This window comes from Ctenocephalides felis, unplaced genomic scaffold (genome assembly GCF_003426905.1).
Source record: "Ctenocephalides felis isolate EL2017-DRISC unplaced genomic scaffold, ASM342690v1 CF-g0.4_SCAFFOLD_01886, whole genome shotgun sequence".
Taxonomy (NCBI): Eukaryota; Metazoa; Arthropoda; class Insecta; order Siphonaptera; family Pulicidae; genus Ctenocephalides; species Ctenocephalides felis.
Window position 1 is genome coordinate 114,368,913 of NW_020538040.1, and position 27,874 is coordinate 114,396,786.

General features: G+C 30.3%; 1 protein-coding gene across 1 annotated transcript in view; it reads left to right on the plus strand.

Annotated features, from left to right (window-relative positions):
- Nucleotides 1-3,308: 3,308 nt before the first annotated feature.
- LOC113375753 overlaps nt 3,309-27,874 on the plus strand; it is a 30,780-nt gene continuing 6,214 nt past the window's right edge. Inside the window, exons 1-5 of the mRNA XM_026615699.1 lie at nt 3,309-3,362; nt 13,127-13,366; nt 13,431-13,602; nt 13,645-13,953; nt 14,014-14,633. Of these exons, the coding sequence (XP_026471484.1) occupies nt 3,309-3,362; nt 13,127-13,366; nt 13,431-13,602; nt 13,645-13,953; nt 14,014-14,633 (1,395 nt within the window). The remainder of the gene's footprint in view (nt 3,363-13,126; nt 13,367-13,430; nt 13,603-13,644; nt 13,954-14,013; nt 14,634-27,874) is intronic.

Genomic DNA, 27,874 nt, shown 5'->3' on the forward strand with positions numbered 1-27,874 from the left:
TGCATTGTTTTTCTGATTCGGTAAAATGTTGTATAACGCTGCACGCTTCCAGTTCCCAGAATTTTGATTTCCTAAATTAGCCGTATGATGACATATCGTAAATGAACTGGAATTGTTGATAGGTACGCTGCCAGCCATAACCCACCCGAACTGTGTAATTTGCAAAATAGGTCTATTTTTTCCTAGATGAATATATCCTTTACAAAATATATTCCAAAATATTTCCGAACCTATTAAAATATCGATTTTATTGCTTTTATTAAATGTGGGATCCGCTAATTTTACATAATTTGGGATATTTAAAATATTTTTATTGAATGACACCGTCGGCAAATTATTTGTTATATTATTTAAGATAAAGCAGGATAGATCTAATAAAAAGTTATTATTGCAGGATTTTAAAGTAATTGTTGTTTCTGACTTAATTTCCGTTGAATTTTGATTTATTCCCCGGACTGACATATTTATTGATTGTTTATGTAAACCGAGCTTATTAGCAAATTTCTCCGTGATGAAATTGGATTGTGATCCCGAATCTAATAATACTCTACATGCTCTATAACTATTATTGCTATCTAATACATTAATTACTGCGGTAGATAAGATGATTTGACTTGAATCATTTTCGGTATGGCACTAAACATTTTGTGGTGCATTATTAACAGCTTGTAATTGGCTTGAGTCTATATGCAGAAGACTATGATGATTTGAATTACAAAAGGTACAACGATTTAAAGAAGTACATTGATTGCTATTATGATTGTAACGTAAGCAATTCGTGCATAGTTTTAATTGATTTACTTTGCTTACTCTATCTTCTGGAGATAGTGTCCGAAAACCTTGACATTTGAACGGTGAATGAAATGGCTCTTTGCAAATTAGGCAAATATTTTTGTGATTAGTGGATGTAACGTAAGACTTTGTTTGCTTTGTGTAATTAGGTTTTATATCTTTAAATTTATTGGAGTTTCCGATTCTTGTTTCAGTCGGATTAATTGCTTCTAATATTGTGCAGCGTTGATTTAAAAAATTGCTAAGTTCGGAAAATGTAACTAGTTCAGAGCCTTTATTCATTAACATCTCCCACTCTTGATGAGTTTTCTTATCAATTTTAGAAATTACAAGATAATTTAAAAACGCGTGCCATTGATCGACGGGTTGTTGTAACATTTTTAAGCATCTTAAATGTTTATTAAACGCGTCTATTAGATTACGAAGGTCTTTACCTGATTCGTTATGCATGGCCGGGTGGTCGAATAATTTTTTGATGTGATTGTTTACGATTAATTTCTTATTTTCGAAACGCGTTTTCAGTAAATCCCACGCAATTATATAATTATCGGCAGTTGCCGATAGAGATTCTATAAGGCTTGCCGCCTCTCCTTTTACGCATGATTTTAAATAATAAAATTTTTGAGAATTACCGATGTTACAATCATTATGAATTAAAGAAGAGAACGAATCATAAAATTGTAGCCAATTTAAGTAAGAGCCGTCAAACTGAGGTAAATTGATTTGAGGTAGTTTTATGTTGTTCGAATTATTTGTTATAGTGGTATCATTAGAATTACTATTTGAACTAGTATCTGACATACTTGATGCTGCCTGACTAAGTTTAAGTAAAGTTGATAAACATTTATTATGTTTTTCAAAAAATTCATCTAACTCTATTTCTATTAAATTATTAATTTGACTTTCGTCTTCTAGTAATGCTGTTATACTAATTACGGTATTTTCAAAGATTTCAAACAAAGGCTTCACATCATCGATAAGGCGTTTTATGTCTGCAATATTTAAGTCGCAAGCAGGTAGTTCCGATATTTGCCTGCATACTTTTTCGTATTTTGTTAAACGTGTTTTAGTAACTTGCTGTTTCATTTTGAGTTTATTTAATGATTCCATTTTGACACAGATTGAATTAAAACTCTAAATATTAAATAAGGAAAGATTGATAGGAAGGAATGCTTGACTAACCTGATATACTCGCTGCTTGCTGTGCTCGCTCGTAGGTGTAGCGCCAAAGTTAGAACTTCCTGTCTTGTTTTGCACTTTCACTTTATTTTATTTTGAATTTAGATTTCAGATTTTAATTATTTTCTTCGCACTGGTGACCGCATCCGGTTCGTTTTGGACCAATGTTTTTTGTTGAAGTGTAAGCTCAAGGACCAGATAGAATTAGTGGCCCTATCAACCGTTTTAAAATGTAAATATTGATTAATAACAAGTAGATTTACACTTATTTATTTGTAGAATATAATTTACACTGTTTGTATGATATTGTTTGAGTATTGAAATAATATTGGAATATTTGAATGTGGAGCTTGGCGACCGGGTCTAGACTATATGTGCCGCCTTCAGGTACCTAGCAAGGACCCTTCGTAGTTGAATCTTGAGGTGCAAACTGTCCAAGCGTCGTTGCAAATGTAATATTTTCTTAGAAAAATGAGTGCAGCGTTGCCACCCCTAATTTGGCGTGAACATATGTAATGACAAGAAGGATTCATAAACAATGCCATAATTTAAGGAATAAGTCGTACAAAAAGTCTCGAAAGGTATACTATTTTTTGGGACAAATATTTATTTTGCCATGTCCTCAAACATTGAGAAAGTTGCATTCAGAGATACAAGAGTATAGCAGAATTTATGAGTGTCTATTTAAAACATTAGGTTCAGCTATTTCTCTTAAAAAGTATTAGTAGCAGATACTGTGTTTTGATGTTTGGTGAAATACCATAATCTTCGGAATTGTTATATGATTGGATTGAATCTCATATTGTTGATGTTGCAAAACAGTTATTCAGTATTGGTTTAAATGTTCATCAACGTAAGTTCATTGTTATATTTAATAAGATTATCTATTACATTAGCAAATATAAACACTTATAAAGAGAGTCTATCTCATACATAATATTTTAATGTATTTTGATGGAAGATTAGTGTTATAATATTCTTCAAATAAAACTTGTGCAACATCCCAATATAATGTTTAAATTCAAAATATATTTGTTACCGACCTTGTGAATCAAAAATATTGCTTTTATCTTTTGATTCATAAACAATTGTATGTGCATAAAACATTATTCTGTTCATTGTAAACACTTTGTTGATCTTTTATGGCAATTTCAATGATAATATTTTCATGATAAAACATGGTTAAATTATGGCCGGTCGTGGTCCCGTGGTAAGAACGTGGGCTAGCAAATCCTAGTCCCGGGTTCGAATCCAACCTCGGTCGATTCGGTATAAAATCAGCTTTATACCAAATTTTCACTTGAAATCGTAGATTTCAAATATGATTTCAAGTGAAAATGGCCTTTCGTGGGCACAGCTGTAGCGGCAACATGCCACTTGGAAGTAAAGAGGTACATACTAAGATTGTATCGCTTTGAAATACAAAGGAAGTCGAGTTGTATCCCTATACAACAAAAAATGTAAGGACTCTGACATCGTGCAACCATGATTGAGTGCATTTTCAACTCAACCCACGGACCTGCCCTTGGAAGAAATATCCGTAAAAAAAAGAAAAATGTAATAAACAGTGAAAATATGTAAAGAAAAAGTAAAATATCTGTAGTATGTAAGATAAAAAAAAAAAATAATTAGTAATAGAGAAAAAAAAATGTAATGTTATAAAACACTCGTACAGAAACTGTTCAAAGGTTTCGTTAAATGCAACTTACTATTAATTCATTAGATAGCAAAATAACATGCAGAATTAATAAAGAACAATGTCTCGTAAATGAGTTTTAATCCTAGTAATTTGGATTTCTCTCAATTTTGATATCAATATATATATATATATATATATATATATATATATATATATATATATATATATATGTGTATATATATATTATGTTTCTAGGACTTTTTAACGAAATCTTTGAATAGTTTCTGTATGAGTATTTTACAACATTACATTCAACCATGTTTCATCATGAAAACATTAGAATTGAATTTGCCATAAAAGATCAGCAAGGAGTTTACAATGAACAGAATAATGTTTAATACACATACAATTGTTTATGAATTGAAAGAGAAAAACAATATTTTTGATTCCCAAGGTCGGTAACAAATATATCTTAAATTTAAACATTATATTGGGATGTTGCTCAAGTTTTATTTGAAGAATATTATAACACAAAATATTATGTATGGTATAGAGTTGCTTTATAAGTGTTTATATATATATATTATATATATATATATATATATATATATATATTATGTTTTTAGGACTTTTTTGTTTGTGAAGTATTTGTACTTTTTAACAAATTATTTGTTTTTTTTTAACCTTTTAAATTTTTGTATTATTTGTCATTCCTTCTAAATTTGTAATTTCATCGTGTGCTCCTGTGCTTGTAGTTTCTACTTAGTTTTTAAGATGTTAATATATTAATATTAGTCATTAAGTAATTAATATTAGTCAGTTATTTCTGTTTAGTTTAGTTAAATACTTCTGTGGTTTTCTCCACATAGATCTTTAGTTTTTGACATATTATTTAAGCATAATTGTGGAATTATAATACTTATAAGTATGTATAATAATTATTATATTTTCATACATTCCATAACTGTAATTATAATTGTTAATATAAACATAATTTTAATTGTTCTTTAAACATATGTAATATCTTCGAAAATATATATTTTGTATTTCGTATGATTTGTTCTTATTTCCAATATTAAAAATTATTCAGGTTTTTGGGGCTGTATACGATACGTAAAAATTAAGGAATAATACCAGGGGTTAATTTAAATATTATACATGTGCTGCCATCTATTTTTAAAAATTTGTATTTCAATCGAGGTAACGTCAAATCGCCAGACATAGCGATCTATTATACTTGTTTATCTATGGTATATAAGGTCTATGGGAAAACGAAAATAATCCAATCACTAAGTGCATAGATCAGCGATGTCCAACCTAAATTACTCTTTGGGTCAAAATTTAGGAATATACCAGGCACTGAGCCGCAACAAATCTGGAAAAACTAGTGGTGCATGGCATCGCGCCTTAAGGCAATTTGATGGAAGTTCTCGTACCGTAATACCAAACTTTTAAAAGCTTTAATATTTTTGAATATTTTGAAAAAATTAGATTTTTGAAAATCTTGAAATTATTGAAAAAATGGACTTTTTTGAAAAAAATGTTTTTTTCTGTATTTTAAAACTGTATTATATAAATCTATAAATAGATCGCTATGTTCTAAGTGTCATGAGGTGGGACCATGATGGGACAACACGGCTTTAAACATAGATAAACAAGTATAAATAGATCGCTATGTCTGGCGATTTGACGTTACTTTGATTGAAATACAAATTTTTAAAAATAGATGGCAGCACATGTATAATATTTAAATTAACCCCTGGTATCACTTCTAAATTTTTACGTATCGTTTAGAGCCCCAAAAACCTGAAGAATAATTTATATTGGAAATAAGAACAAATCATACGAAATTCAAAATATATATTTTCAAAGATATTACATATGTTTAAAGAACAATTAAAATTAGGTTTATAATAACAATTATAATTACAGTTATGGAATGTTTGAAAATATAATAATTATTATACATAATTATAAATATTGTAATTCCAAAATTATGCATAAATAATATCTCAAAAACTAAAGATCTAAGTGGAGAAAACCACAGAAGTATTTAACTAAACTAAGCAGAAATAACTGACTAATATTAATTACTAAATGATTAATATTAATATATTAAAATCTTAAAAACAAAGAAAAAACTACAAGCACAGGAGCACGCCATGAAATGACAAATTTAGAAGGAATGACAAATAATACAAAAATTTAAAAGGTTAAAAAGAATAGATTATTGGTTAAGAAGTACAAATACTTCACAAACAAAAAAGACCTAAAAACATAATATATATTGTTATAAAAATTGAGAGAAATACAAATTCCTAGGAATAAAACTAATTTATGAGACATTGTTCTTTATTAATTCTGCATTTAATAGTTATTTTGCTATCTAATGAATTAATAGTAAAGTTGCATTTAACGAAATCTTTGAATAGTTTCTGTATGAGTATTTTACAACATTACATTCAACCATGTTTCATCATGAAAACATTATCATTGAATTTGCCATAAAAGATCAACAAGGAGTTTACGATGAACAGAATAATGTTTTATACACATACAATTGTTTATGAATTGAAAGAGAAAAACAATATTTTTGTATCCCAAGGTCGGTAACAAATATATCTTGAATTTAAACATTATATTGGGATGTTGCTCAAGTTTTATTTGAAGAATATTATAACACAAAATATTATGTATGGTATAGACTCGCTTTATAAGTGTTTACATTTGCTAATGTAATAGATAATCTTATTAAATATAACAATGAACTTACGTTTTTTTTTTTTTTTTTATTAACTCTTTTATTTACAACTGTCCAGTATAGGACATTCAGTAAATTTAATGGATTTACAATAGTCCGCCGAAAAGGTACATTGTATACTACTTTGACTTGTTGGAAAAAACAACTCAGTAGTTGCTTTTTCGATATAAAATTTACAATATTTACTTATTAAATAATTTCTTATAAATAATGATTAAGTTATTTCCATTTTTTTTCTCAGGAGAGTTGATTGCTTAAATCCAGTGGCGCTTTTCTTTTCAACCTTCTACGATAGTTCTCTGTTATCAATGAGTTTGCTAATGTATTTGGGTGATTGATTAGCTTGTTTCTATACTTCTGTGCTGTTTTTGTTATTACTTCATATATGGTAAGTGTATTCGTGTCGGCATGAGTTAACCAGTTGGGAACATATTTTGAAGCTCCTAAGGCAATTTTCAAAAATTTGTTTTGAAATTTCTGTATAATTTCTATATTGGTCTTATGAGCACTGCCCCACAATTGTATACCATAACACCAAATTGGTTTGAATAAAGTTTTATATAAAAGTAGCTTATTGTATGCGCTTAGTTTGGATTTAGTTCCTAGTAACAAGTAAAGCTTTTTGGTTTTTATCTCAAGCTGTTGTCTCTTTTTTTTTATATGAGTTCGCGAATTAAGTTTTCTATCGAGGTATATGCCGAGATATTTCACATGGTCTTCTTGAGGTACTTGAGTATTTCCTATTCTTACTGGTGGGCAAGTCTCTCTTCTTACTTACGTTGATGAACATTTAAACCATACTAGCTGAATAACTGTTTTGCAACTTCAACAATATGAGATTCAATCCAATCATATAACAATTCCAAAGATAATGGTATTTCATCAAACATCAAAACACAGTATCTGCTACTAATACTTTTTAAAAGAAATAGCTGAACCTAATGTTTTAAATAGACACTCATAAATACCGCTATACACTTGTATCTCTGAATGCAACTTTCTCAATGTTTGAGGACATGGCAAAATAAATATTTGTCTCCAAAAATAGTAGACCTTTGGAGACTTTTTGTACGACTTATTCCTTAAATTATTGCATTGTTTATGAATCCTTCTTGTTATTACATACTGCATTCCTTGGTTGTCAAAAGTACTCCTGCGCTTTGTTCGTGCATTTTGCAGCAATTTGCAGGTACCCCCAAGACACCTATTCAATATAATAACATGTTGACATATCTTGATTATATATAATTATTGCTGCAGTTATTATTAAAAAAATACCTTTGCGGAAACTTGTATTGGAATAGCTAAATATTTTAACCTGCACTTGACACTTTTTTGGGTACTATAAAAACACTTTGCCATATTAAATTTCACAAATGTTCACTCAAACAAAATTAATTAATTAGAAACAACACGAGTTCAAAAAGTTAGGTTATTCGTACAGCCATACAGCGATCAAATACTTGACAGCCACTTGCATGAACCACGAACAATTTGTAGTTGAAATTGAGTGCACATGAGCCATCTGTTTTTAAAAATTGAAACTACTCAGGACCATAACAGCGCAACGCGCATTTGTTCGAAGATAACTCCCTATGTGTAAATCCGTACAAATGCAACGAAAACGCCAACGTGAAGTTGAAGCTTACGACGCTAGTTAGCGCAGATGTCGCGAGTATCCACTCCCGTCATGTCATGTGTAAAGGTGCGACCAAACCTAAAGGTGCGCCACACCTAACGAACGAACACGAACGAACATAAAAGAACGTACCAGAACGAACGGCAACAGCATAGTGTGGACGCCACAACGATCACGAACGAACATAAACAAACATGGCGAGCAATGTTCCGCAACTTGTCGGTACATCAAAGGGAATTGTTCGTTCATGTTTGTTCTCGTATGTGCAGTGTGGACGCTACCACGAATGTAGACAAACATTTTTCTTTTTTGATGTAAAAATGTGCAGTCCTGCATTAGTTTTTGTTGTGTTTATAATAAGATATTGATGTTATTGACAAATTTTGTAAATTTGATGACTTTAAATAATTTTGCTCTTTCTCGCCACTTTAAATAATAAATATGACGTTTCACGGTACATCCTCGAACAAAAAGATTCAAGCCCTCACTGCTTTGAGGCGTTTGTTTGGAATTTTTTGCGTTCGTTCGTGTTCCTGTTCGTTCTTCTTTGTATTTTCTTGTTCGACATGTTCGTTCGTGTTTGTTCGTTAGGTGTGGACGCACCTTAACGAACGAACACGATCGAACATAAATGAACGTACCACAACGTCGAACGCTAAACCCTATACTGTGCACTGTGCCGGTAAATCTCGTAAATCCCCATTACGTTCGTAGTTCTTTTAGATATAATTTTCGATTAGTTGGTGAAGTTTAAAAATTGTTAGTAGTTTAAAAATGACTTGTCACGTTCCTGGTTGCGTAGGAAATAAGAAAACAGTGAGATTACATGGTTTTCCAACAAGGTATGCAAAATGTAATATTATGTTTCTTCAATAGGTTATAAATGAAAAAGAAAAATATTATAGATGTATGAGATTTGGATTAGGCGAATGAATAATCCAAAATTGGATGATGTGGAGATTGAAAAAATGTTTTTTGAAGTAATTTGTATTATTCGAGTTTTTCGAGCTGAATAGATGGACTGCTAATTGATCGCATAAAAAGTGTCAAAAGATTTTCTATGGTATGAGGGCATATGAGGGTAATTTCGCGGCCGAGATATGTCAAATACGAACATGAGCTTTACCGAGATTAGTCGAATGCTCTCGATCGCTTAAATTTTACAGTTACTTGGATTCACGAGATGTTTGATCGCTCGTGTTTTTTACCTAAGAGGATAAAAATACGCGTTTTAAAATTGTTAGTAGCAGACAAAATCTAATAAGAAGTAAAATGTCTTCTAAAATGTGTTTGGGCTGTGGTAAAATGTACTTAACAAATAGAATGCACCATGAAGAACATAAAAAAGCAAACTTGATAAATATGTACGCCACTTTCACACGAAAATTGTGCTTTTTAAACACCAATAATAAATATATTACATTTAAACAAATATTTCATTATTGCTTTCTAATTTCCCATAATAGCTCTAGCCAACTTTTCTTATTTTTAGTGAATTTTATAATATGTAAAATATTTTTTATTTTTTTTTTCTAATTTTCCTTAAACATTTTGTATAACTGAAATAAATAAATAAATAACTAAAGAGTTCATTACATTCATTAGTTTAACATAAATTGTATATTATATAATATTTTCCCAACAATTTCGAACACACGGACTTTCATTTGACGCATCCATAGAACATCTTTTGACACTTTTGTACCTGAGAAATGTATGGGGACTAGCAGTCCATGAGTCCATGTATATAAGGTCTATGATGGGGACTAGCAGTCTACGTATATAAGGTCTATGGGCCCTGGTCGTAGCCATAGATAAATAAGCATAAAGCGTAAAGGTCGTAGCGTAGAATCCAGAGAGTATATTTGGTAAAATAAATGTTTTGAAAAGATTACTGCATCGTGTTTTAGTTATTCAATTTATATAAGATTTCCTGAAAAATAAATAAAGATAATTATATATCTTATATATAAAATTCTTCTGTAATAGGGTATGAATGGTTAATTCTCTTAAACTATTATTTGGATTTTCATAAATCCTCGTGAAATTTGTTAAGGGAATTTTCTAGGAAATTTTGATTCATAGAAATATAGTTAGCTTTCAGTAATAAATGGAAAAAAATACAAAAAACCGCTCATCATTGTTTGACCTTGAAAATATTTAAGGCATAGTTTGACATTAAAAATAAGTGAAGACTGTCATTTGCCAACCATTTCCATTCATTTATAGGCCAAAACAATATTAAAATATAATATATTTATATTATAAATAAGAAAAATGTAATGACTACATTATTATTGCCGAAAAGCAGCTGAGATGTGACAAAAATTAAAATAATATGATAAGATAGAGTCAACATGCGTTTTATAGTGTTCTAGGAACAATATTAGGCTAGATATGAAAATGGGGTTTTATAGTGCTCAAAATAAGCTTTAAAATTACACTTAATAGTGCTCAAAATAAGCTTTAAAATAAAATGAGTACTTCTGCGTGTAAAATGAGTGAGCTATCATGCAAATAAAAGACGCATACAAAGTTTTTTCATTTAAATCAGTTTATGACTGCCATTTCCATCAAAATTAAAAATAATCGTATTCCATTTAGAATTAACTTGGTTTGAGAGATTTTGATGGATTCTAGAAAATACCACAACTTTAGTACAAACGATTATAAAAAAAGCTCATGATTTTATGATAAAAAATCTATTTAAAAAAAACAACCAATTTCTCATTATTATATCTCTGACAGAATAAAATATACGTATAAAGGTATAGGTCCTTCAAGGTTTTTTTCTGGCTAATTATTGCTTTTTATAATTTTTCTGTTACACAAATATTGATAGAGTTATGATTGTTTAAAAAATACGCGGCCAGAGTGTCTTTCGAGCCCTTTAACTCTTCGCTGTTGCAAAATAAGCGAAGTTACGGTAAAATTTATGATAAAGAAAGTTGTAGGTCATTTAATTACCTTTAAAATAGTATATTACAAATTCCGATAAAATCAAAATTAAAAGAGTTATTATCCAATTAATGCCGGGGGTGGTGAACGAGTACAAATTGTTTTCACTGCTGAACTTATTTATTAACTTATATTAATATTTCCAAAATATCAAGCAAATTGGAGCAGAGTAAAAAAATTCACAGGACACACGCTTTTTTCCTCTCCATTTGCTGCAATAATTTTGTTGATCGTAGGTTAAATAGAGCACATGTGAACAGTATTTGACAAATTAATTCACTAAGTTATAATGTATATTGAATTATTAGTAAGAAAAATGTAATTTAGATATTAAAAATATTAAAACCCAATTAAAATCATAAAAATTATAGGCAACATTATTGAAATAATTATTTTGGGTAGAAAAATTCAAGGTGATATTGTACCTTTACCGCGCATGCTATATATTAATTCTTTCTGAATTTCTTATACTTTTTAAAAGATTTCAATTTTTAACACGTGTATCTTATGCTATGACAATAAATACATCACAATGACAGAATATGATTTTTTGTGTAATAAATTTGGAAAATCAATGTTTTAGTCGTGAATACACAAAAAATCATTCATTTATACATCCACATCTACAGGTATGACTAAAATATTGTATAAACCTTAAATGCATTAAAATAAATTGGGCTATTAAAAATAAATTTGTTCGATAAATCGCAGTGTATAATTTTTAATGTACAATTTTATTGAACATCATTTAATATTTGATAAAGGGATAATTCAAGTGTTAACTGTGGGAATTGAAAATAATCATTTTATTTGAAACAGTTCTACATTTAATATCACTCATATATTAGTGTAAATAGTAACTCGAAAAACAATAATCATTATTTTTAACTAAACAGAATAAATATTGTCATGAATTCCCTTTCTCATTTATTACTACTCACCTTTATTCATGCTCTAATTTATTATTGTTGTTACATTCGCGGTCTTTCTACAGACTTACCGTAACGTCGCGCTCTTGTAAGGGACTGGTTACTTCAACTACTACTACGAATAAATAAGTAATAAAAAGGCGTTTGTTCGTTACTTAATTAACTAACCTATACTTACACATAATAATCACTTATTCTAAAACATTGCTTATTCTAATATGCAACTTATATCTACACTTATCTGTAACCCACAGCGCAACCAGTGTCCAATACCTGTTCATACATCGGGCCCGATTCACACTAATCACTTAATAATCACATTTATGAATTTACACTAATAATATTGTATAAGTCTACATTCAGTTTGGGGCCAGCTTCCGAAACGCTCCCCCAATGACTCTAGGCTCACATTAAATAATTTGAAACACTTTTATGCGCTGGACCGCACGTTTGCCGACTCAGAAGCCATGCAGGCAACTCACACCCCCGACAACGACTACTTCAAGACTGTTTATGCCGACTACCCGCGAGCCTTCGGACACACTCCTCATCAGGGACATGGTTTACACGCATATAGGAAGAGGGGTAGTTATGTGTTATTTTATATCTGTGGGTGTTCACCCCCACATTCGTAACACTACCCCACCTCCTCTAAAGATCGCCCTAGATCTTTCAAAACTCCATCCCTGGTACCGCACCAGTTTTCTTTGCTTTGGATATTCTAGGTGGCGCACTCTAACACTTGTCTGCTCCCTCGGATGACACGTCGATGGCGCTTTCCCACTTGCCCGATCTGCGGTCTGCTCACCTCCCGTAGGCTAAGATTTTCCTGAATCCGGCATGGCATCTGCATAGGCGTCGACCCCCAGCGCCCCGATCCACAATTCGAGTCGCGATGTTTCAATAAAACGTAATCGTACACGTGCTTAATTTTTCGCTGCACTGTCGAAGTTACTCGTCTACCACAGTTTTCAACTGAAAGTAAGATCACATTAACAGTTTTAACGTTTCTGTCTAAAAAGTGTTACAACCAACAAAAAAAAGAAAAAAACATCACTTAGTCCATTTTACTTATCCATTGTCTTTTAAAACTTAAACTTATTGCTTTCATTACCACCTACATTTTTGGAGACAAATATTTATTTTGCCATCTCCTCAAACATTGAGGAAGTTGCTTTCAGAGATACCTTTGTATAGTGGTATTAATGAGTGTCTTTTTAATACATTAGGTTCAGCTATTTCTCATAAAAAGTATGAGAGTAGCAAATACTGTGTTTTTATTGATGTTTGATGAAATATCACTATCTTCAAAATTGTCATATGATCGTAAAAAGGATCACATTGTTGGTTTTGTAGAACTAGCGAATGGCAGAAAAAGTTTATTTGCGAATCATACACTTGTTTTCATGATAAAAGGAATAAAGGATCGTTGGAAGCAACCAGTTGCTTTCTACTTTTCCGAAGGTGGAGTAAATAGTTCTGATTTAAAATTTCTTATTGTTGATGTGGCAAAAAAGTTATTTAGTTTTAAAGGTTGGTGCCAAAGTTTGCGACCAATATGCGGCAAATTGTAAAGCAGTTAATATGCTTTTAAATGATACAGAAGAATATTATAAAACAAAAAACCTTCACTGGAATAAACTGTTTTTTGAAATAGATGGTCATGAGATTGTACCTTTATATGATCCTCCACATTTGTTAAAGTGTATGCGGAATAATTTTGCTAAGTACAATGTTAAATTTATAGGTTTAGATGGGGACGAATATGAAGCATCTTGGAAAGACATCATAGATTATTATAATTATGATTCTACTTCAAGTATGTTTCGTCGTTGTCCTACATTAACCGAACACCACCTTGATCAAACAAAAATGAAACGTGTGAAGGTCAGTCTTGCTGCGCAAGTATTTTCTCAACGGGTAGCACATGGACTTCAAAACTCCGGTTACCAAGTAGTAGCTGGAAGTGTTACTTCATATGGTACCGGAGAATTTTTGATGTTCATGGACTACTTATTTGATAGTGTCAATGGTTTATCAAAATTGCCATTGAATGGTAAACAATTTTGATGTGCAATTTCAAGTAAATCGGCTCACACTATATTTTGGCGTGAAGCCAAATTAGTTTTGAATTCAATGCAGTTCATAAAAAGCAAAGGTTTAGTTAAAGTTTTAACTAAACCTCCTTGCATTAAAAATTGGATTAGAACGATAGAGGGTTTGAGCTACATTTGGCAGAAATTAAAAGTAGTTCAGGGTTTAAGTTACTTATGCACCAGAAATTTTAACCAAGATCCCTTGGAGAATTTTTTTTGTTGCATAAGGAGTCATGGGGCTTCGAATACTAATCCAAGTTGTTACTCTTTTGTGTCTGCCTTTAGAACTTTGCTTGTCAACAATTTATCATCTCGTCATTCACCTTCTGCTAATTGTGAAATCGATGATATAACCGGGTTATTTGCCACATTTCGAGTGTTTTTGAATAATGAAGATGTCTTGGAAACTGACTCTCTGATCAATATGTCTATTGAGCCGTTTCATTTCCAAGACATGTCATTGTACAGTAAAACTGCTAACGCTTATGTTGCAGGATATTGTACTAAGAAACTTCTCGGATATGTTGGTGAATGCCATGTTTGTACATCTGAACTATTAGCAGATCCAATTGGCAGGGATGAAGTTTCTTGGATTGCATCCAGAGATTACACTGGCCATTCGCTTTTGGTCCCAGGAAATGTATTTATTGATCTATTTATTAAATGCAGTCAAGTACTTGATCATTTCATTATATATTTATGTATTGATGAAAAACTAAAGATCAAGTTTCAAATATTATTAGAAAAACATGTATTATATAATTCTAATTTCCTTTGCCAAAAGCATAATTTAAAACAATTTTTTTTAGATTCATTTATTTTATTTTTTATTAACACTTGGAATAGAAGTGTTAATAGATATCTCACAGGAAAGTATTATATATGAAAATGAGCAGGACCCTATAAAGAGAATGGCTTTAGTCAAATATAAAAAAAGTCTCAGATCTTATAGTGCTCGTTTGAGACACAAAAATCCAAATATTTTTCCGGTAAAAGTTCATTAATTCACATTCGCATCATAATTGTTTATTTATTGTTTCCAATTTTTTATTGCTCTCATTTTTATTTAATATTTTCCTGGTCAATATTCATTTAATGATATTTTCATTATAATTTTATTCATTATTTTCAATTTTTTATGGCTCTCATTGTTATTTTGCTAAACATGTTTTTCTAATTTATTTATAATTGATTTCAGTTTTCGTCAATACTACAATATATGAAGTGGTTTCAGTATGATGCATTTTATAAATATTTCAAGTATTACATCCTGTTACTTGCTGGCTGTGGTCTATGTAATTTCTATATCAATTCAAAGATTCTTTCCTCGATTTAATAAATTGTTGAAAGTAATTTAAGGCAGATTTTTGAAGTAAAACTTCTTTAGGCGCGACATGGGTGTAAAAACTTCTTTAGGCGCGACATGGGTGTAAATCCGTACAAATGCAACGAAAACGCCAACGTGAAGTTGAAGACTACGACGCTAGTTAGCGCAGATGTCGCGAGTATCCACTCCCGTCATGTCATGCGTAAGTCGAACGCTAAACCCTATATGAACTTGCATTAATTGAATCACGTTTTTTTACAAAAGAAGAGGTTGCTGTATTATGTCCTCATGGAAGACTTTTCTTAGGGAATAAATATGTCATAGAATATAATAAATTTATACTGAATCTCGTTGAAGACAAAAAAAGAGTGCGCGTAAGGATCACACGCGATTGAAGTAAAACTTATTTGCAATTATATTGTAGCAAATTTAAGTTGAGTAAAAACAAATACATCATATAAAAATTTTGAATAATATTTATGGCAACACTCGTGATGCACACATTTATTAGTGTCGTCAATCATTATATACATTTATATAATGATAAATTATAAATTATATATTTATGATTACATTAAAAATATGTATAATATTTACAAACAATAATGTAATCAAAGTCGTACTTGAAATATGACATGATCGTTTTAAAGTAATTGCTGATTAATAAATTCTATAATATTCATTCACACAGTGGATTATGTTAAACAACGCCTAATATTGTTTTTGCAAATTAACTCATCCTGTAACAATTGTGTTTGAAGAACTTCATGTAATTAAAATTAACATATATTCATTTACTGTTTGTATTTTTTTACTTTTTCGCTGACGATATAATCTCATTCCTTGAACAGCTGTAATATCCGTCTTGCCTAACAAATTGAAGCCATACTTTTATATTTGTTTTATTTATCAAGCCCTGCACATAGCTTGATCTATGAATCATTTGCTTTTTTATGTGAACGTTAATGCAATGATCATCATCAATATTACGAGGTAATAAATTAACCATATTATTAATGTCAACATGCACATTTATAATTTGGCCAAACATTCCAAATCGTCCATTCGCATGTCGCAATCGTCTAATTTGCATGAAACACAACCTAGGTGAAATTAACCTTTCAGATACAGTATCTAGTTTAGGTAGATAATTTGGTATAGGTGGAAATACAAACCAGTTAAATTTACACAAAGTGGGAATTTTACCCGAATTTAATATCTTTCGACAAGTTTGACATCCAACCTGATTATTTGAATCAATAATCAAAAAACATTATTAAGAATTTGTCTTTGAGCATCATTTGATATTTCTAAGTCACTTTGAAGCCAAAGTCGATCACACACAAAACATACATAGCCAAAGCTATCATTTCTTACGCAGCGCAGATTTTTCCTTAGTTTCATTATTTATTTGCGATCATTTGCACTACAATTATTTATGGGGGACGGGATAAAATATTCTTCCGATCCTGACATTTTTATTAACTCACAAATTATACTGCTAACCCATGTCGCGCCTAAAAAAGTTTTACTTTAAAAAATGTTTAGAGACTACGAGCTAAATACAAAACTCAAGTGAAAGTCGACACATTTTGTTTTGTTTTTGACATATGATTTGACATTTGATGTATTTTTTGTTTTGCTCGCAGACTAGATCGAATAATTGCGATAGCTGCGCTTACTAGCGTCGTAGTCTTCAACTTCACGTTGGCGTTTTCGTTGCATTTGTACGGATTTACACCCGTGTCGCGCCTAAAGAACTTTTTACACCCATGTCGCGCCTAAAGAAGTTTTACTTCAACTAGCTGTAAGTGGAATTCTGTCTTAAGGCAATTAGGGCATCGTGCCTTAAGGCAAATTGCTGGAACTTCCCGTACCAAAAATTATTAATTTTTTAAAAACGATTAATATTTTTGAAAAAAATGTACTTTGAAAAAATAAGATTTTTGAGAAACTATATATATGGACAAAAAATTACTTTTTTTTTTAAAAAAAAATTTAAAAAAAAAATTTTTTTTTAAATTTTTTTTTGAAAAAAAAAAATTTTTTTTAATTTTTTTTTTTTTGAAAAAAAATTTTTTTTTCTTTATTTTGACATATTGTGGAAGATCTGAACTTTCTTTTCAAAGCAATCGTACTGCTTTAATGCAAAGAGACTAAATATCGAAGCGCGTAAGCGCCGCGTCGCTGTCTAACGCATAAGCATTGGTACGGAACCCATAGGAATGTTAACAAAATGTATACTTATTGTTAAAATCTCTATAAAATATCTGATAATTTGATGTGCATATGTCTAATGATCATTTTTGACCGCCAAATGGCTAATTTTTTTACTTTTTCCTCCATATCTCCGAAACCGCTAGACCTACCTTTATGAAAATTTTATCGATTCTTCATCTTGTCAATACAAGTAAAATGTTTTTTGAATTATTTAAATCGGACGCTCCGTTCTCTTAAAAACTGAGTGACCGTTTTCGGCACTTTTTGCCCCGTATCTTCGGAACGGCTAGACCTGCCTTCGCCAAAAACTAATCAGCACGTCTCCTTATCAATACGAATCGAATGTTTTTTGAATTATTCAAATCGGTTGATCAGTGTTCCCGAAATCGTCGACGAAAATTTGTATCCGCACATACATACACACACATACATACATACACACACACATACACACACACATACACACACACATACACACACACACACACACACACACACACACACATACATCCATTTTTTCTAAGGTATGCCAAAATGTTCAGAAACCTTTGAAACGTAAAGATATATAAAAATTTTCATTTTCGATTTTTTTGCGATTACTATAACTTGCCCTACGGGAAGTTAATAATATCTACTGCCACGGATATTTATGTAGGTTGCCATTCGACAGATCAACAATCATACATTCGTCAGCAGTTTCACAAAAAATCGGTTATTGATACCGGGGGTTTGCCGTATGAAATAATTTTAGTTCTGAATAAATTTTACATAATAACAACTAATATTGATGTAAGTGATGGCTTAGCTAATGGTTGTGTAGGAAAATTAGTGTACATAGAACGTGGCGATAATGATGAACTTCTACGTTTATGGTTTGATAGGTAGGAATTTCCTGGTAAGATAGGTAACAAAATTAGGAAGAAAGCTGCACATCATATTCAAACTCTTAATATCAGTAGGACAGCTGTGCCGATTCTCAGGAGATCTTCATCTATTCCAATGAATAGAAATAAAACCATATTTGCCAAAAGAAATCATTTTCCTTTAGTGTCTGCTTGTGCACTCACAATACACAAATCACAAGGTGGTACTTTTGATGAAATTGTATATGAATACAATAAAACACATAATCAGCAGCTTCTATATGTTGCATTATCACAAGTTACCAGCATTAATGGATTGTTCATCATTTCTAAAAACAACGACAAAAAATTTTATCATGGAAGAAAACGGCCAGCAGGATTAATGGACTTACAAACTGAATTCCAAAGACTTTCAACTTGTAGATTAATAACAAAAGAAGAAAAATTGAGTGAGATAATAAGTTTGAACGACATTTCATTGTTTTCAGAACTATTACTGCGTTACTCAGTACAAACGATCCAACTCAAGAACAGGTGGTGTAGCTGTTTATCATTCATGTTCAGATACTCTTCATAATGCGACTCCTATGCAGTTTCTTGCGCCAACAATATTACTGAATATTCCCAATGAAATTACACAAGTAGGTGATATTGCAGTTGTCCGCTGTGTGAACACACAGAATCAAACATCAATTATAGTCGTCCTTTACATTTCTCCCAATAAAAACATATAAAATATTATTAAATTTCTTCATCAGCAGTTACTTCATTTTTCTAATGAGGGTGCAAAACTTTTAAACACTAATCACAACGAGATACCATTTATTCGTGCTGGAGATTTCAATGTCAATTTTCGTTCAGAAGAATCTCAACCATTAATTGATTTTTTAAATAATAAATTTAATTTAACAATGAATAATTCTCGATTTGAATCAACCACAAGATATGGCTCGACTATTGATGCAGTTTTCTCCAGAAATGTACATAGTTTACAAAGCAAATTTTATGTCTCTCATTTCAGTTATCACAAACCTATTATATCATATATGAAATATGATAGCAATTAATCTATCGCTGTTGTTTTAAACTGTGTTATTGATGTTATGTGATTATTAATAAGTGATTTTTAAAATTCAAATATGATGTTTTTTTTATCTTAATTGCCTACTCATACAATATTAAGAGTTTTACTTCAATCGAGTGTGATCCTTACGCGCACTCTTTTTTTTCTTTTTTTTTCCTTTTATGTTATTCTTTCTTTTTAATTTAATTATATTTTATGTTATTTTTATTTATTTATTTTTGTTTTTTCTTTTATGATCTGCATTGAATACATAACTATTTTATTGACACTATTAAATTATAGATTAATACTTCGCATCTTTGTGATATTCATGCTTTTATTTTTGTTTGATGAAAATGGTTTTGATGTAAATTTGTCATTGTATTTAATAAGATTATTTATTACATAAACAAATGTGAAGACATATAAAGTAAATCTATATCATGCCTAATATTTTAATGTTTTTCCCTTGAAAGTTTGTGTTATATAATATTCTTTTCTAAATAACTTGTGTAACATCCCAATATAGTGTTTAAATTCAGGATATATTTACTACCGACCTTTGAAATCAACAACGTTGCTTTTTTTTCTAATTCATGAACAATTGCATGTGCATCAAACTTTATTCTGTTCATTGTGAACACAATGGTGATGCTTTTTCATCATTTATGACAATCTTGATGATAATGTTTTCATTAAGATCATAACACGGTTGAATGTAATGTTTAAAAAACACTCATACAGAAACTATTCAAAGATTTTGTCAAATGCAACTTTATTAATGATTGATTAGATAGCAAAATATTTATTAAATGCAGAGTTAATAAAGAAGAATGTCTCGTAAATGAATTTTAATCCTAGGAATTCAGTTTTCTCTCAATTTTGGTATCAATATATATATATATATATATATATATATATATATATTTTATGTTCTCAGAATTTTTGGAATGTGAAGTATTTGTACTATTCAACAAGTTATTTGTTCTTTTTAACTTTTTAAATTTTTGCATTATTTGTCATTCCTTCTTTCATTTGTTATTATTTTGTCAATACTCCTACGCTATTCTCTTCGTAGTTTTTAATTTTTTAATATATTATTATTAGTCTTTAAGTAATTATTATTAGTCAGTTCTTGTGAATTTATCACTCTATTGAAAATGCTCCTACACTATATTTCTGTGTAGTTTTTATATATTGTTGTATTGTATATTGTATTATTGTTATATAAATTTCTTGGAAATTTGTCATGTAAATACTTTCCCTTAGTTACTTATAATTATAAAATTATAATACTTTTTATTATGTATAATAATTAATTCCAATGTAAACACTTTTTCTTAGTTACTTATAATTGTGAAATACTTTTTATTATTTATAATAATTAATTGCAATGAAAACACTTTTTCTTAGTTACTTATAATTGTGAAATACTTTTTATTATTTATAATAATTAATTGCAATGAAAGCACTTTTTCTTAGTTACTTATAATTGTGAAATACTTTTTATTATGTATAATATTAATTCAAATGTAAGCACTTTTTATTAATCTTCTATATATATAAAAATAAGTCGGGTTTTCCTTCCTGACGAAATAACTCCAGAACGCACGAACCGATTTGGACAATTTTGCATTCGTTGGAAGGCTTCGGGCTCCGCAAGGTTTATAGCTAAGAAAATTAGTGGTGCATGGCATCGTGCCCTAATGCAAATTGCTGGAACTTCACGCACCGTAATTAAAAATTCAAGTAATGACATTAGTGAGAATTATCAGAATTTTGCTTGGTTAAGTCTACTAGCAATTCTTGCCGCAAAGAATAATGATATATACACACTGAATTTCACCATTTAATCAAAAATTGCTGGCGATTTGGTACCAATGATTCCGACTGGTCTTCCGTTTGACTTCAAACGATTGCAATTTCCAGTTCGCCTTGCGTTTGCAATAACAAGTCGCAAGGCCAATCGCTTAGTGTTTGCGGGATAAATTTCAAATAGATTATTTAGAAAATCATTGTTTTTCACATGGGCAGTTATACGTTGCCTGTTCACGAGTTGGAAATCCGCTTTGTTTGTGTTAACGTCAGACCAAAAAACAAAAAAATGTGGTTTGCCAAAGAGCACATCAATGAAACGATTAATTTGCGGATTCACTTTCATTTACTTAGAGAAGTTCAACTAAAAAACACTTCGATTTTTGTAATCGAAATAAATTCATTACTGTTGTATAATAAAATCCAATTTTTTCTTTCCAAATATAAAACAAAAAAATTTCTCATCTTTCTCACGATACCATCTGGTGGCGAAACGGAGTTCGTCGGGTTTGCTAGTTACTTATATTTGTGAAATACTTTTCATTATGTATAATAATTTTTACATTTATAACATGTCACTACCAATTTTAATTGTTATGTAAAAAATTGGTTCGTGATGTATTTGAAAATATATTTTGTACTTCATATATTTTGTTCTCATTTCTAATGTAAGAAATTATTTGGGTTTCCTTTTACTGTATTACGTATACGAACCATATCTAGAAAAAAACCAGCGGTTAATTTACATACTATACAAGTGCTGCCATGTTGTGAACAATTTGTAAATTAAAATGGGTGTAACGTCAAACCGGCCGAGATAGCGATCTATTTATGCTTACTTATCTATGACCTACATAGCCTACATTCAAATACAATAACAAATCGATCATAGTTAATTAAGCCTATCACATTTAGTGAACAAAACATTCGGGCTTATCATGTATTAAAATTATCAGACATAATAAAAGTGAATAATATAAAAACACTCATAAACTGATCACAAAAATATCTAAACTTATCACTATTTTTTATTACAACAACAAAAAATACTAAAACTACCTTATAAACTTTATATTTACTGTTTTAATTTATTATATTCTTAACTTTTAACTTATTCATTAAATTTCCTCCATTATTCATATCAATACTCAAGAGTAAGACGAAACTAACACACATGGATAGTAATGGTATATTTATAAATCAGTGAAAACAAAACAATCCCACAACAACAATAAAGAAAAAAAAACTATTTCGGCTCAGTAATTTTGTGATTTTTCTGATGGTCCCATTTCTATTAACCGCACAACGCAAACATAAACCTAATTTTACTTTTATCTTAGTCTAACTACATATTCCTATTTCTATTATACCGTGTGCAGCAAGTGCGCTTCTCAATATAAAAACAAGAAGTGAGTCGTCGGAATGCTTGTTTCCCCGATGTTCCTAGACTCCAAACGGTGCTAGATGCCCATAGCACCTTGCCTATCCAATAAAAGACCTGAAACGAGCATCGCGCCCGCTTATAATTTCAGAAGAAAATTACCATCAGCAATAAAAACCAAACAATACACAAGTTTTTGAACGGGCATCGGGAGCGGATATCTGCTCAAAAACTTCACATTAGCGGCAATACAATGTGGTAAATAGTAACGGCTCTAGCGTGAAATCCACAAAATACATATAACAAACAAACAACCAAAGCTTCTTCCCAAAACCGTAAAAGCCAAATTTTCCCAAAACTCGCGAAACTCAATTCTATCCTCAATTTATTATTTTAAACACCCCAAGTATAACCCACATACATTACATCAAACACAAAACAATAATCAATTTCATTTAATCAACATTTTCATTTATAACGAGGGAAAAATCAAAATACACTTATTTCTTATGCTTTGCCGGCCAGCTGACATTCATAAAATGCATACTTACACACAATTTCTCAATTCCTGACTGAACTAAATAACCACTTTCACAATCAAATTAAAATAATAAGAAATACAATTAATCATTACCCCAAACATCTACTAACCCCAATTTTCTCTTTTTGCGTCCTATTCCTTCATTCGCGAATTATATCATTTATTTCCCTGAATCCTTGGCAGTGACATTTTTTCCAACATCATTTTCCCGAACATCTTTTTATCCCAATATCTTTTTCTCAACGGTTATAAAGTATCGCCCAGTGCTCTCTGAGTGATGGAAAAGAAACACCAAAGTACAAACCAACTTCTCTGCACTTGCTGTTAAACCGCCCTATTCTTTCTCTATCTTCTAATTAATCATAACTTTCTTTACTCAAAATCTTATTCGTAATTTTCTTCTCATTTTTTTTAAAGCAAACTCCTTTTATGACACCATTATTTAAATTATTAAACGGATAAATTTTCTAATTATCAAACCGCATTTACTAACAAAAATATAATCTTAATACAACTCGTCTCATCGCGCATGCATTGCAAAAACTAATTTATAAATGTTATTTTTTTATGATGAATTTACTTACGCGAAAAAAAGCTGGTGCAATAAATAGATACGATAATAAAAAAAACAACAACAAAATAAAACCATTTTTATTTAATATTTGTAAACCGACGCAACCATATATTTTAAATTATAGCAATATGAAAATTATCAAATTATTCAACAGTACTTAATCTATGAGCTTATTCTGTTACTCGCCATTTTTTTCCGCTTTATTTTATAATCCATTTCCCTCATAAAATTTGCTACCTATGCATTTACTTTTGTTTTTTCTGACCTATATATTCTTCCTAATTACTATTCTTAACTCTATTCTATCTGGGCGCGCATGAATTGACAAAAAAAATCTTTTAAACAAACAAAATTTGTAATAAATAACAATTATATCAAAAATAGTCTTACAGGAATTGAAGCATTGAACTAAAAAAACAATTAGTAAATAATCTAACTATTTGACCTATGAATTATTAGGTAGCTCGTCATTTTTGTTTTTCTTCTCGCTTTAATTTCACTTTTGCAACCTATCTCATTCATAAATCCTAGCGACTTATGCATTCTTCGCTTTCGCTTATAAGACTTTTTGCGTTGCTTATACCTCCCTCTAGTCCTATACTTGCATTCCTATTTGTTCCTTTGTCGCATTGCATTCGTCTTCCCTCACGTGTTGTACACGCCCCTTTTTACGCATCTCTAACAGTTCGTCTCAACTAGACCGTACCCGTTTGCAAATTTATCTAACTATACTTTACTACGTATCCAGTGCTGGATTTACAGTAGGGGCAGTCGGGGCTAGTGCCCAGGGCGGCAAATTTTCAGGGGCGGCAAAATTTGGAAAGTGAGAAAAAATTCTGTATAATATAATTAACTAATTCTTCTTAATAAAATTTTTATTTCAAGAAATATAATTAACAAACCATAATACGATTGCATTACAAAATTTGGGTTCAAATAACCGATTATTAATAATCATTATTTCGCCTTGTCTAGCTCTCCGAACGTAAATTATTTAATTGGTTAATATAATATTATCAAATTTGGCAATTTGGCTAATATAGAGATTCGTAAACGATGTGAAAGTTAGAGAAAAATATGCTCTTCAGATCTCGAGGCCTCTAAAAGAGACAAATTTGTTCACTTCGAATCTTATTGCGCCAACAAAAAAATTGAAACTATGTCATTGTGCGATAAGGCAAATAGTATCTAATGCGTAATAAATTTTCTGCAATCAAATAGTTATTTTAATTTAAAAAAAAAAGATATATTTATAAAAACTATTTAAGTGAAATTTTAGGGATGGGGCGGCATTTTTGCCAGTGCCCCAGGGCGACGAATTTATAAATCCGGCCCTGTACGTATCTATTAATTATCTTAAAGTTAATATAATCCTACCACATTATTATATTCTTAATATCTTATTCCTATCTACCTTATCTATACTTAAACAAACATGTGACTGCCATTTATGGACATGGATGGATAATTGCAAAATAACATAACCGGTTGAATGAAAGGGACGAGAAACCTATAATTTTTAGACTGAAAATAAAATTTATTCGACGTTTTCTTTACTCATTACGTACGATGAACAAACACTCTAACAATAATTAAAAAAAATTAATAATAAAAACACATTGAAATATTTTTTAAAAGTAACAACCTTAAAAAAACTATCAAATATAAAAATTAAATTTCTAATCCCATTTCACTATTGGCAGTATGAGCCGTATCATGTCAGTGGGCTCGACTGATTACAATTAGATCGGGGTGACTAAGTCCGCTCTAATTGAAAATCACCAAAGACACCCTGATCAATTCAAATGCATATCGGAAATCGGTGTCACTAAGAGCTTTCGCACCGAATTCGGGCGGTGGTGATCTACCTAACAAAAATTTACCACAATTCAAATCTCTGTAAGCAGTTGTTCCCGACGCATTCCCAAATAAAATTCGGCACCTCATATGCACGGAGGCAAATAACTCCGCAATTCTCAAAACTGCTCTAAATTTTGAGATAAAATAAATCATAATAAAAATACTCTAACGCAATAGCGCAAACAAAACTAAAATGAAAAAAGAAATTCGCTCGTAATTAACAAACAGCCACATGTATTCGAAAATGATTGTACACCCCTGACTCAACAAAAAAAAAAACAAATATATAAAAAACATCTTCCCTAATTTTAAGATATTTATTACGTTGCCCTTAAAGCTATCTACGCAACACAAAAATCTGACACTTAAAAAAAAGCTTTTAGCCTTGCGTTGACATATAGGGACCAGCAGTTCGCAGCACGAGAATATTTTCAATCTCACATACGAGTATACTCACCACACGCGTTGTGAAAGTCTTCCTTAGAAATGTTTACGAAGAGGCAATAAATATTATCTCGCTGCGTTACTTAAATGTCTGTGATTTGAAATAGAATTCGAAGAGAAAATAACTTCGACGATCTTACCCTTGCAATATGAGATTTTAAAACAACTTGCAGATATTTACGACTACATAAAAAAACCGAAACCTACTCACAAAAACGATTTCCATGAAACAAAACTTAATATGTATCTGGCAATTATCATAGATTTTATAGAAAAACAAATTATTTATTGAACACAAAAACACACAAAATTGCACGAAAAAATGAATATGAAATAAAAAATTGATAAAACGACGTGTGATTACACACGTAATACATTTTCCAAACTGACAACATGTGCGTTTGGAATAAGCTTTTTTATAAAAAAATATATTATTAATTTTAATTTTACAATTTTTAAAAATTTTCATAACTCGACGTTTTTATCAATTTTTTATTTCATATTTATTTTTTCGTGCAATTTTGTGTGTTTTTGTGTTATTTTGAAAATTTGTTTGTATGCACTGAAGATGGGTCAAATCAAGACCCGAAACGTATGTTCTCTAAATAAAAAACATTTTTCAATAAAACTGTTTTTTAATTACTGGATGGATGCCCAAGAAACAATTTTATCATATATATATATATATATATATATATATATATATATATATATATACACATATATATATGTATATATATATATATATATATATATATATATATTATGAATAACAAAAGTACCCTAGTACAGCACTCTATTGAAAATGCCCACTCGTTTAACTTCACTCCAAAGATCTTATATCATGAAAATTGCATCTTTAGAAGATTATTTGCGGAAAGTTATCTTATTCTTATGAACGTTTCTAATAGTGTTAACATTAGATCAGATCACAACCTGTTACATGATTCTTATTTAAGTTTTTTACACTTTTTGACAAACAATTAATATCGACTTCCATTTAAGATCAATAATTTAAGTATTTACATCCTCACATATAAAAACACATCCTTACAGTCTTCAAGTAGCGCACGTGTGACTTTGAACCAGTTCATTACAAACAGCCGATCTCGTAACATCGAGAGAGTATTGTTTGTTTCAAATAACAAACTTTAAAAAGACAGACCTTATAGTAATTTTGATTTACAAAATTTACCTATTCGGCTGAAAAGTAACTGATAAATTCATTTGTTGATAAAATCTTTTTTAATGAAAAAGTGCTAACGTATATTCAATCATACAGGTAATTAATTCAATTTTGTCATTAATTTTTTCTTAAAAATTTTCAAAACTTTTAATTTTTTTATCATTTTTAATATCCTGTCATATAATCCACTCATTTATTTTTATCATTTTCGTTTTTTATCATTAACGTTTGCCGGGTCTGCTAGTATATATATATATATATATATAAACGTGCGGCCCGCCATGAAATTTTAAAATTTCAATTGGCCCGTGGGTTAAAAAGGTTGCTCGCCCTTGAGCTAGAGGTTTTGTGTATATAAATATATATATATATATATATATATATATATATACATATATATATACATATATAAAAAATTCTCAATATATATATATATATATATATATATATATATATAAATAAGTCGGGTTTTCCTTCCTGACGAAATAACTCCAGAACGCACGAACCGATTTCGACAATTTTGCATTTGTTGGAAAGGTCTCGGACTCCGCAAGGTTTATAGCTAAGAAAATTAGTTGTGCATGGCATCGTGCCTTAATGCAAGCTG